This window comes from Choristoneura fumiferana, chromosome 16 (genome assembly GCF_025370935.1).
Source record: "Choristoneura fumiferana chromosome 16, NRCan_CFum_1, whole genome shotgun sequence".
Classification (NCBI taxonomy): Eukaryota; Metazoa; Arthropoda; class Insecta; order Lepidoptera; family Tortricidae; genus Choristoneura; species Choristoneura fumiferana.
Genome location: NC_133487.1, coordinates 4,693,983 through 4,705,663, shown reverse-complemented (window position 1 = coordinate 4,705,663; position 11,681 = coordinate 4,693,983). Strand labels below are relative to the sequence as shown.

General features: G+C 37.9%; 1 protein-coding gene across 1 annotated transcript; it reads right to left on the bottom strand.

Annotated features, from left to right (window-relative positions):
* Positions 1-1,326: 1,326 nt before the first annotated feature.
* Positions 1,327-8,026, bottom strand: LOC141436219 (uncharacterized). Its single transcript, XM_074099107.1, has 4 exons — positions 7,084-8,026; positions 6,643-6,785; positions 5,924-6,073; positions 1,327-1,527 (listed from the first exon to the last, which is right to left on the bottom strand). The coding sequence occupies exons 1-4, from the start codon at positions 7,880-7,882 to the stop codon at positions 1,375-1,377; spliced, it is 1,245 nt and encodes a 414-aa protein (XP_073955208.1). The 5' UTR covers positions 7,883-8,026; the 3' UTR covers positions 1,327-1,374.
* Positions 8,027-11,681: the final 3,655 nt, after the last annotated feature.

The window sequence follows — 11,681 nt, the reverse complement described above, 5'->3', positions numbered from 1 at the left end:
AGGGCGAGGCTTGATTAGAAGCTTGTCGTTCTAACGAGAACACGTGTCGGGGCATGTCGCGCCATGTTCCCAATCACAAAGTTGCCGAGGCCGCTTCAGTAATTTCAGTATTGGCTTTCCAATAATTAGGGGAGAGTAGACTGACGGATTAGCTTCGTTGGAAGTGGAAGGACGGCGATCAAGTGTATGGTAAGTTAAATTCCTTACTGGATCAATTGAGTTGTCGGTACACATTATGCAACTCGGTAAGCCAAAGACGAATGTGTATATTAAATAATAGTAGATACAAGGGACTAAAACAAGCCGAGCAGAGCGAGGGTGGCTATAGTTCGAGTGGCATTATGGTTGTTTAGTCTCGCGTTGAAAATTCTACTTTTTACTTCGAATGCATTAATTACAATATTACTTTTTAAAAACGTACGCTCGACTAGTATTAGGCCATCTGTTCAAAATTCAAATAGCAAAAAAAAAATTGTTGCGCGTTTTTTTTTCTTTTATTATTTTTGAAGTGAAACTTTAAAAGCTTGTATATTTAGCCAATGGTTTCAAAATTGAAAACTATATTAAAACTAATTGGAATGTGCATAATAATATGAATTAATCCTTAATATAATGGGATAGATTCATATTCGTAATCATTTATTGTGTTTCACGAAATTAAATCGTGTTTCTTTTAATATTTTTGCACAGGTGCCACTTTGAGATTATTTCCACGCCCTAAAAATCCTCCATTCACAAATACCATGTTGGCTGTTTAGGGGTTTCCAACGTAAATTTAAAAAAACTTATCCCTAGAGAATAAAAAAGAGCTTTAGTCCCGATATGCAGAGACTAAAGTAACATTTTAAGAGCATGTGAAGTGAAAATGAATTATACTACTAATTTACGGGTCTAATTTGTAAATAATGTATAGGTAACAATTAAGCTATAATGTGTGCTATGAAAGGGATCGATCGTTGTAAGAATCTCAAAAATATTCTTAAACTTCCTTCGCTTCTAATATTTATTTCTTAGTCTTAATAAGAAATAAATATTAGGTCGGCATGACTTGAAATTTAGTGAGTACACCATCAACAAAAATACAGTCAGTGAAAAACTTGTATGTGATGAAATTTCTACCAGAAACTAACTTTACTTTCAAGATAAATAGTTTAAAGTTGCCTAAAAAATTGTCAAAAAATATATTATACTATCCTCTTTGTCTCTGAAATTACAGGCAAAATTAAAAAAAACCTAATTCTTTACCTACAGATTACAGGAACACTTATATGTAGTTTGAACATGGGAGCACAATTAAACAAATTATCTGCAAATAAAACAACAATGTCCAAAACTTCAAAAAATCGTTTATTGCCGGGTTACATCGCAGCTGTCCTAACGCCTGTGTATCGGCAGGATGCTGCCCCCCTTGTTCTGTTGGAATCCTCCACTGGCCTCCTGATGTCCATGCACAGAATGGGCTCCGAGGTTGTTGAATTTCTCCAGCTGTTCCGCTTCGCCTTTGTAGCCCTTTTGGAGGAACTCACCCTGTGGAAAGAGAAAAGGAAGTTATACGGCTTCGTTCGCGTTAACGATTAAATCTCGAGTTTGAATTGAAATTCAAACTCAAAGTAAAAATATTGTTAAAAGAGATGATGCTCAGAGTTTTCATGAAGGAGCAAGACAGTACGCACTACAGATGTAGTATTTATTTTACTCCAGAACACCCGTGACATGACGGACTACCACCACATCCACCACAGGTTCCGGATTCCGAAGAAAGGGACGAGGAGGGAGGCGGGGGCACCTATCGATGAGTACTTGAGAGAGTAGGAACGGGCGGTACGAATAACCCTCGAGCCGCCTGGCGTTCTTCCTCTCGGAGCGCTCACCGACGAGTGTCCCCTGATGTAGTATATTTTGATCAAAGTTGATCTTCCATTCTGACGCATGTGGGTAGAGTTATTTAACTTTGCGGTTAAAACGTTCGAACATTGCAACCCAGGAGCGTAAATTACGCGACACTTTTTACGCAACTCCTAACAAACTTAACTCATAAAGTAACTAAAAAACTCAAAATACGCTCGTTTGACCACAGTAGTACATCGCCATGCTACATAATATATTTCGTTGATGCAACGAACAAAAGCAATCCACTGGAGACATGAATCTACGCTCATATTTTGTGTTGCATTTGCAATGAAGTTGCTGGCAGCCGCCACAGCTACTCGTTTATATCAATGCTACTTAGGTTGATAAGTTTGAGCATATTATCATACCGTCATACGGCAAGGGACCTCCTGAAGGTCCTTTTTCAAGTACTTCAAATAAGTATGATTAAGGTTTTAGAAAATGGTATGATAATGTTATGTCCAAATGTTTGAGATCCGAAAGCAGAAGGTCACATAGTTAAAAAAAATATGGAAGTGTGCGTGTGTGTCTTACTCGTACCTTCATCAAAAACATTTTACCTAGCGAATCCAACCAGCAGAAAAAAGGCACGTACCAAATTTTTTCAGCATTTGCGTATGGTATAAACGAAACATTATGCGACATATTAAAGCAATAAATAACCCCTGCGGTGTAACGGAGGCCAAATTTCCCAACTAAAGGCTAGTAAGTAAAGGAAAGCGATATTTATAATCGTGGTATGTAATCTTTTTATGCTAATTTGACGGGTAGGTAATATTACCAAGTGACCTCCATAAACTATAGACGAACCCCTGCGTCTACTTTAAATTACAAATTTGGAAATAATTTAATCTGAGTGCTGTTGAATAAATTCGTTAATCACAATCAGAAATTTTGCTTACATTTTCTAAACAACTAAGGTAAGTACGGTTTGATATTTACATTCTTTATCTGTTTAGCTCTATTAGGGTGAGCAAGCGAAATAAGGATTCATTTTACAAGCTTTTATTTAACTTGCAAAGTATGTATATAGGTAGTCCCTCGAGTGTTGAAGTGAATGGTTACCTACACAGCTACAAAAAGAACTGATTACATAAAAGGAGAATGAATGAAATGAATGAGTTAATGTCAAAATCCTGCTGTCACTCATGCATGACATAGTCAAAACACCATAAACGGGACTTATCACGCTAAAACACACGAGTAATATTTACCTCGACGTTTCGATACTGGTTGGTATGTGCATATGCGGGTCAAATCTTGGAGGGAATCTTGGAGTCGTTCGGTTCCAGTGCGGTCGGATTGTTTTGAAATTTGGCATATTTATGTAAATCTGGTGACAGTACAAAAATCTGTTAGTGACATCTTGGTGGTTCAGCCAAGATCATCTCCGCAGAAGGGAATTCCTCTATGGCTAATGGCATCGACTTAAAATTCTGTACGGAAACGTTGTTTAGATGACAAATCAAGTACAGTGAGCAAAATAAAGCTTGTATCAAAAATTACATTTTTAACAACAAAAAAAATTGTGTGGAACATACTAGAGTAGATAGATAGATTGTTGTAAATTTTTAGAGCTTTTAAAGAGCTCATTAGGTCACGCACGGTAGGTAGGTGTACTGTAGTGACTCAGACTCAGGGTGGAACCATTTAATAATCAATTTCACTGTGCTTTTCTTGACAAAATTATGAGATGTCTACATGACATTAGTAGCACAAAGCTTCCACCCCGGGTTATGATTCAATTTGTTCGACTGTACCTATTTAATTACCACGGACTACATCACGTAGCAAATAGGACAGAGAGAGAAACATTTATATGACATCGTTGCTCACTCAAATGTGAATGTTGCTCACTTTAACGTGTATGAAAAATATGAATAAAGTTTGAGAATCTGACTTTTTTCTAACAATAAGCTGACCGTGATTGACTCCTATCTCACCTGATGTTAGTGCAGATGAGGCCAAAGGTAACTTCAATAGTTTAAAACATTAAGAAGTTACATGTTTAATGATTCATAAATGCCGTTGCTGAAAAGTAAATCAATTCGACCCGAGGCAGGCATGTACCTAATTCTGAATTTCACAAAGCTCGGTTTAATGGCAGTTGTTTTGAACTAACCTAGTTATTTCATCGCACTAAGTGCCCATCCCTAGGCTGCTACTTTTCAGTATGCCATTTACGGTCTAAGTGCCTTTGTGAATAAAGTAGATGAATCTAGAGATGTTCGGGTAAAATTTTAATACTAGGTAAATAATTAAGGTTTTTTTTAGAAGTGCGAAAATTTAACAAAAAACTATTTTTGCGTTTCTTACTCGTTAGCAAATGTACTTAAGGAATTGTACACACGATTTACGGTTCAGCAAATTCTAAAAACTTAGTACAAAAGTAGTTAGAGTATTCTCTTTTATAGTGTTGCGTTATCACCGACTGGTTTATTATAAATGCATGACTCATATCTTTAATTTAAAAATAAACTTTTGAACAACGGTTGTTCCCCCGATTTTAATTATACATCCCACTGTTGGGCACAGGCCTTCTCTAAGAGTGAGAGGCGTAGGCTGTAATTCCTTCGCAAGCTCAGTGAGGATTGGGACTTCACCCACAATACCCACATATAGATTTCCTCACAATGTCTTCCATCATCGTAAAGCTCGTGGTGAATTTCAAATGTGTCCCATTCTGAAAACCTTAGAGAAACGAGTCCACGATTTAAACCCAGCATCTTATTACCCTAGTAAAAATCTAAAGTATTGATAAAAATACTTTTAAGTTATGTTGAGTACTCATACGAGTAACTACGAATAAATATCGATATCTTTCAATAAGAACATCCCTAGACAAACTTAATTACGAGTAAGCACCTTCTATTTGAGCATAGAGCTAATTTACAATTCTTCAACTTTGTGAGTCAAAGACTCCCTTACGCGATATTACCATAACACCACTTTTTCTGTCCAGGTTTGCGAGTAGAAACAGTGTAATTTTGTGAGCTGAATATTTTACCTTAACACAAGCTCTATGAATTTGCAAGTTAAAAGTTCCAACTATAACCACTAGCAAAAGTTCTAAACTGCAATTATTCAAACAAGCAAAACTTTGGATATTACCATGCCTCTGGCATCTTAGATGTTTTAAAAGTTCTTAGTTTTTAAAAAGCTGATTAGTTATGGTTATGAGTAACTAACCTAACCAAAAAAAAAGTTGGAAAACCCTCGACTTTGTCACTTAAAAGTTCAATATCTCAAAAAGGCTTAACCGATTTTGATGAAACATGTCTAAGAACCATCGCTATAAAACCTGCTTTCAATTAAAAAAACACCGCATTCAAATCGGTCTCCCCGGTAAAGAGCTACGGTGCCACAGACAGACACACAGACTGACACACACACAGACACACAGACACACATAGCGGACAAACTTATAACACTTTTTGCGTCGGAAGTTAAAAATTCATCATCATCATCCCAGCCTATATACGTACTCAGAATGAAAGGGTTTGGGCCGTAGTTCCCATGCGGGCTCACTACACAATCGTAACTTCACACACATCATCGAATTACTTCGCAGGCTTATGCAGATTTCTTCAAGAGAATTGTCTTCACCATAAAATTCAATTGCTACTCGTGGTAAATTTCAAATATAATTTCGGAGATGGATTTCGAAAAACTCAGAGGTGCGAGGTGGGGTTTGAACCCACGGTTCACTTGAGAGGCTGTAGTTCGAACCGCTAGGCCACCATGGCTTCGCTTCGGAGTAAAAATTGACAAATTTTAAAACATTCTTTACAAAATCTTACTTCATTTTATAAAAAGTATATATGGCAAATCATTTATCATGCTTTTCCAATGCATTTTGGAACGTATTAGCCACTTATGACAGTTGCTATAGATGCAACCACACACGACTATAGGCGTATGTAAGCGGTGGTGCAGTTGGTAGCATGCTCGGTGGGTATAGTCCAGAGATGCGGGTTTGTGTCCCGTCCGTCACACCCGAAAACTTTTCGTTTTTATAATCTCAATCTCTTACCTTGTTAGCCTTGGAGTCGTCAATCTTCTGTTCGGACACATGGTGTCCCTCTTTGCCATGGGCATTGGCATCCAGGATCTTCTCTTCGTGCGCTCCCTTGAATCCTTGCTGCGAATTCTCACCGAAGGACCCAGCGTTCTGGCCAGCAATCTGAGAAAATAATTGATACCTACTGTCAGTTTTGAAATATAAAAAACAAAAGAACTATTCATATTTCGAATCAAAAACAAAAACCGAGCAAGCTGCGGCAATGCTGACGATGACAGCAAACGGCTTAAAAAAATTCCAGGCGTCGTATATAATAGAGTCAACCATTATGATTTCTGAGCCACCGTACATTCGTACAACCTTATTTTATTTTACTCGTTTATTATACTCGTATGTACGATAATGTGTATGTGTAAACTAGTCCTTCCTTCTTTCTATAAAAAGGTTGGCTGGAAGAGATCACTCTTAAGCGATAAGGCCGCCTATTGCTTACCTTGTAATTTTCTCTGTGTACCTGTTTCCTGTATCGCTTACCATTTCTGGTGTACAATAAAGAGTAATTGTATTGTATTGTCTTGTCATAACGGACTTTAGCTCTGTCAATCTTTTTATAGTGAACTATGTCAACGTTGTGAACCCTAATGTTTGATACAAAGAAGAGAAGATGGACTTCCGAATGTATCAAGAAACAAATGAAAGAGAGTAAAAACAAAATGAACAACCACACAAACCTTATGATCAGCCTCGTCGTGAGCCTCGTCGTAGAAACTCTCGGTTTTTTCTTCTTCGTTCTTGCTACTAGAGGTCTTGAAACCCTTGCTCACGTGACCTTTCTTGTGACTCTTTGCTTTCTTTAGTTGCTCTTCATTGGCGCCTGGAAGTTAACGTTATTAAGATGGGTATTTAAACTATGAGTTAAAAGTAAGGCGCTTTGATTTGAGACCCAATTTGACACAGTTAATGCCTGTATTTCAGATACAAATCAAAATTTAGTTGACTTGAGCGCAATTGGAATATTTGGAAACTTGAACAAATTGGGTTAATTTATAAGTTACGTCCAGAGTGAGTAATATTAATCTGGCATATTATTATGTAGAAAAAAAATAATTGAAACAATTAGCATATATAACGTCTTAAATAATCTTAATTAGCATTTATGGTTAAAAACTAACCGTGTTTGTCAACTTTCTGGCCACCCTCATAGTATTTCTCGTCTCCAGCTGCCTTTTTCTTCGCTTCTTCATCCTTGTAAAAACTGGACTCTCCTTTCGCAGCCGCTGCCGCCGCAGCACCCTGTTGGTATCCCTCTTGCCCATGTTTCACTTCTTCCCCAGCTTTCTTTTCTAGTTTCTCCAAATTCTCGCCAGCTCCTTTCTTCTGCGCGGCATCATACGCGTTCTTATCCACGTATCCTCCACCCACTTGAGATTGTTGGATAAGTGGATGGTACAGAAGACCTCCACCTAACCCAACACCGCCAACCCCAAGACCCGCTAGACCTGGATGTATCAAGCCTTGGCCCACGATCCCTTGACCACCAATACCTCCCCCAATGCCACCTCCAATTCCACCAACACCTATTCCTCCTCCTACATTACCAACTCCGCCAACCCCACCCAAACCACCAAGGCCTCCGATGCCAATCCCTAATCCTTGTCCAATGCCGACGCCTCCGAGGCCTCCGATTCCACCAATACCCAAACCTTGGCCGTAACCGATGCCACCAACACCGCCAACCGTGTTCAAAACTTGCGAAGCTGCGCCTTCGATCTGTTCTGGGTAATCCACACTTTCTTCCACTTCATAAGAGTTAGATAACGGCAGTCCTGATTTTACATCACTGCCGAGTGCATCGAGGCGTTCCTTTACGTAATCGTATGGTGTCTTCTCTTCTGCTAGCTCCACCTTGTGGAACAGCTGCGCTGATGCTGACGTCAGCGCCAAGAGGGCGAAGGTGAAAACCGTCGACATGTTGATGTGACCGTTGAACGACTGATGCCATTTCGCTATTGCAGTGTTTATTTATAGTATGAACGAATTTGGTGGAACGAAATGGTTTTTGCTTTTGTGGTTTGGTGTGATAGTTTGGCAGGTGGCACGGGCCCGCGTCCGGTCGTTTCCTTCCTGTGGTATTGTTTTAACTGGAGTTAATGAGAACGATACAGTACTTAACAATAAGGTGGCGGAGACCTTGCGTTCCAGTCCAATGGCGGCAGCCGACTCGTTTACGCAAACGCCGCTATGGGCGACACGTTTTCTCGACAATTTCCAAGTTAGTAGATACTAACTATATTCGAGATATTTCCAAAATGGTACAGCTTCAAATGTTGACTAGCTAAAAAGATCCGAAATCTTCTGAAATCTTCCGTAGCGCGGTCGTATAAATTTATTAACAGCGGAGTCATCTAGGTGCATAAAAATATCTGTATACGCACTTACGCAATTGACAACACGATCGTGTTCAGACATTTAGTTTTCTGAACACCTAGACAGTTCCAATGTTCATCATGGGGACTGTACGTGTACGCTGTCGAATTGAAATTACTCCAAAGGGCCCAAATATAAAAATTATAATAAGTTGTCCATATCAAAATGTACTTTTTGAATCAATTAATGTTATTGTTGTTGGTTTTTGAATCAATTTATGTTTTTAAACGTTTCGCAGTACGGCGATAGGTTAGTCTACCGGTAGAGCCCTTTAACTGGTGCATAATTAAAATATAGGATATTGATTTTAAGTTTTATAATAAATTCTATCGATATATAGTTAAAATATAATAAATGTATTATTGGGATAAAATATATATAATATTAAACTAAAAAAAAACATATAGGTAGATCGTACTCCGCAAAGGAAACGATATGTATGTATGTAAACTCTTTATTGTACAAAGTTAGTAAACAAACACAGATGACAAACAATGAAATATATGTACAAAGACGAACTAATCCCTTTAAGGGACCTCTACCAGTCAACCTTTGAGTGGATTAGAGGAGCATTCAGTCAGGGACAGACAAAAAGTGAATTTAAAAATTAAAATAGATATGTATGTACTGTGTTAGTTTAGGTTAGAACATAGGAAAAATAAATTTCTTGTTAGTTTGCGGTAAAAAAAAATAGATAGTGGAAGCTACAATACATTGCTTTAAATAATATAATACACAAATCTATAAAAGAATCCTAACATAAAAATACACCTACTATATACAAATATACAAACAAAATAAGAATAATGCGTACCAATACAATAAGCAAAAATAATAATGATAACAATAATAATAGTTAATGTTTTCAACATTTACGGAGAAGGTGTGAGCCACATTTTCTTCAAACCCTGCCTGAACGATCCTACGGTGCGAGATTGCCTGATGGAGGTCGGTAAACGATTCCACAACCTTGTAGATTGCACTGTAAACGATTTAGAGTAGGTCTTGAAAGAGGTAGAAGGACAGGCCAAAAGGAGGTTGGTAGGCGAACTTAAACGATGCTGGCTACCAGAAGCCAGGTAACTGAAACGCTCGGAGAGGTACTTATATGGGGGCAGAAGGATTGAAAAGAGTGTTGAAGAGTAATTACAGAACGTGAATATTTCTACGATCTCTAATAGGCAACCACATCAGCTGTGCGCGGAAATCAGACACGTGGTCATGCTTACGGAGTCCAAAAATGTAACGGATATGTTCAGCGACTATTAAAAATAATTAGTTTTTTTTCTATGACTGTAATGTTTATTCGAAGAAGCAACATTTTTGATATTTGTAGCGTGACAGGCAACGTCAATTGGGCTCTAGGATACATCCATACTAATATTATAAATGCGGAAGTGTTTGTATGTTTGTCCGTCTTTTGACATAGAGATAGTTTATGACTCAGAGAGTGACATAGGCTACTTTTTATCCGGAAAAATATACAGTTCCTGAAGGAACAGCGCGCGTTAACCGAATACCACGCAAAATATAACACGAAAAGCTTATTGATAATATACTATTTAATTTGTATGAAAAAGGGAAAATCTAAAGTCTCGGTTATTTTTAAAACTCATTGAACTAATGACACTTTGACGAATACGATCTATGTTTTAATTATTTGCTCCTGTTAAAGGGCCGACCCTATATAATAGGCCTATTATACTGTGATAGAATACACCTCTTTCTAAATCCTAAAGAGCTCCATAATATCACTTGGATGGATTGTACCTAAATGGAGGGAAATCTCCGTGCGAAGCAATCCATCAAAGTGCCACCGAGTCACGGTGCCGTCTTCAATAACACCTGCAATGTTCCCCAAATTGGGTTAATGGAATCCGTGAGCTTTCCATAAATCTAACTTTACGCCACTTATAATATTCAGCCTATCATCTTTGGTGGAAAATCATAAGAGAATAGGTATTAATGAACTAAAATAATTTCTTTGCTCACCCGCGACCTTATGATAGCTACGTTTATGCAAGATATGCGTGTTTCCAGTTCCTCCACCTCCACACTGTAAGAACACACACAAATCACACAAACCCATCACCACCACCACACTACACTGACACGTTTCGAACACCACCAGAGCTCATCTTAAGAGCAACACCGTACACCATACTACCAGATGTTAGACTCCAACATCTATATCATCTGGATTACTGGATGTCAATGAACACGCATATCTTTCATAAACGTATCTATAATACATGTCTCAAGTAATAGCCAAAATGTATGGAAATCAATAAGTGTAAAGCATCAAATGCAGCTGAACCATGTTTTGTTTCGCAATGACTTTATTTAATAGTGAGCAACTTAAATTAGTTTCTAAATAATCCGTCTCAGACAAGATATGACAAAATATTAATCAAAATCCTGCTGAGCTGGAAACGTTACATTTTTGTATAAGATCGCGGGTGAGGAAATAGATTCTTTAAGTTCATTGGTTAAGGACCTCCGCAAAGTAACGCCTGATTTAATAAATTATTAGAATACGTATTGTTGTTTGTGATTTGAAACATTAACCCCGACGAAAAAAATAGGGGTGTTTTAAAGTTTGACGCCAACGTCTATCTGTCTGCACCATCGTAGCTCTTAAACACACGGACCGATTTCGGTTCGGTTTTTTCTACAGAAAGCGAGTTTCAGCAGAATCGGTTCAGGCACATTTATTTTGAGATATTGAACTTTGAAATGATACCTAACACGACTTTGTCAACCCCCGAGGATTTTCCAACTTCTGCAAGTGGATTTGGTTATGAAATAGCGCGTTTACAAGGTATTAAAGTATAAAGTTAGGGGCTATTGCTATTATGGGGCAATTCTCACTGTCCGTAATAACACCGAAGTTGCTAGGGATAGTTTATAGCCCCATAGTATAGCCCCTGCTTAACTTGATAACATTGTACTTGCGATGTATAGATATAATTTTAATAATATTGTAAATCTGTTTAAAAAAATAAATATATTATTATATATACTTCGTTGAGTTTCTTGCCGGATTCTTCTCAACTCAACAGAGGTTTTTCCGAACCGGTGGTAGATTTTTTTTGGACATTTAGAAGTGCTTGTTATAGCCACAAAATAACTAATAGTACTCCCGTACAAAACGGACTCTCTCGAACAAAAGTCAAGTTTACGTATAAATCGTTACGTACTCTTATGACTTGCACGCGAAATTAAAACTTATATTATTTCAAAATAAAATAAGTAGGTACCTGTACAAATCACACCCTTATTCCTCGTAGACTCTGGCCAGCGAAAGCCGTCCACGAGAAACAGCGGCAAATTAAAAAAAAAT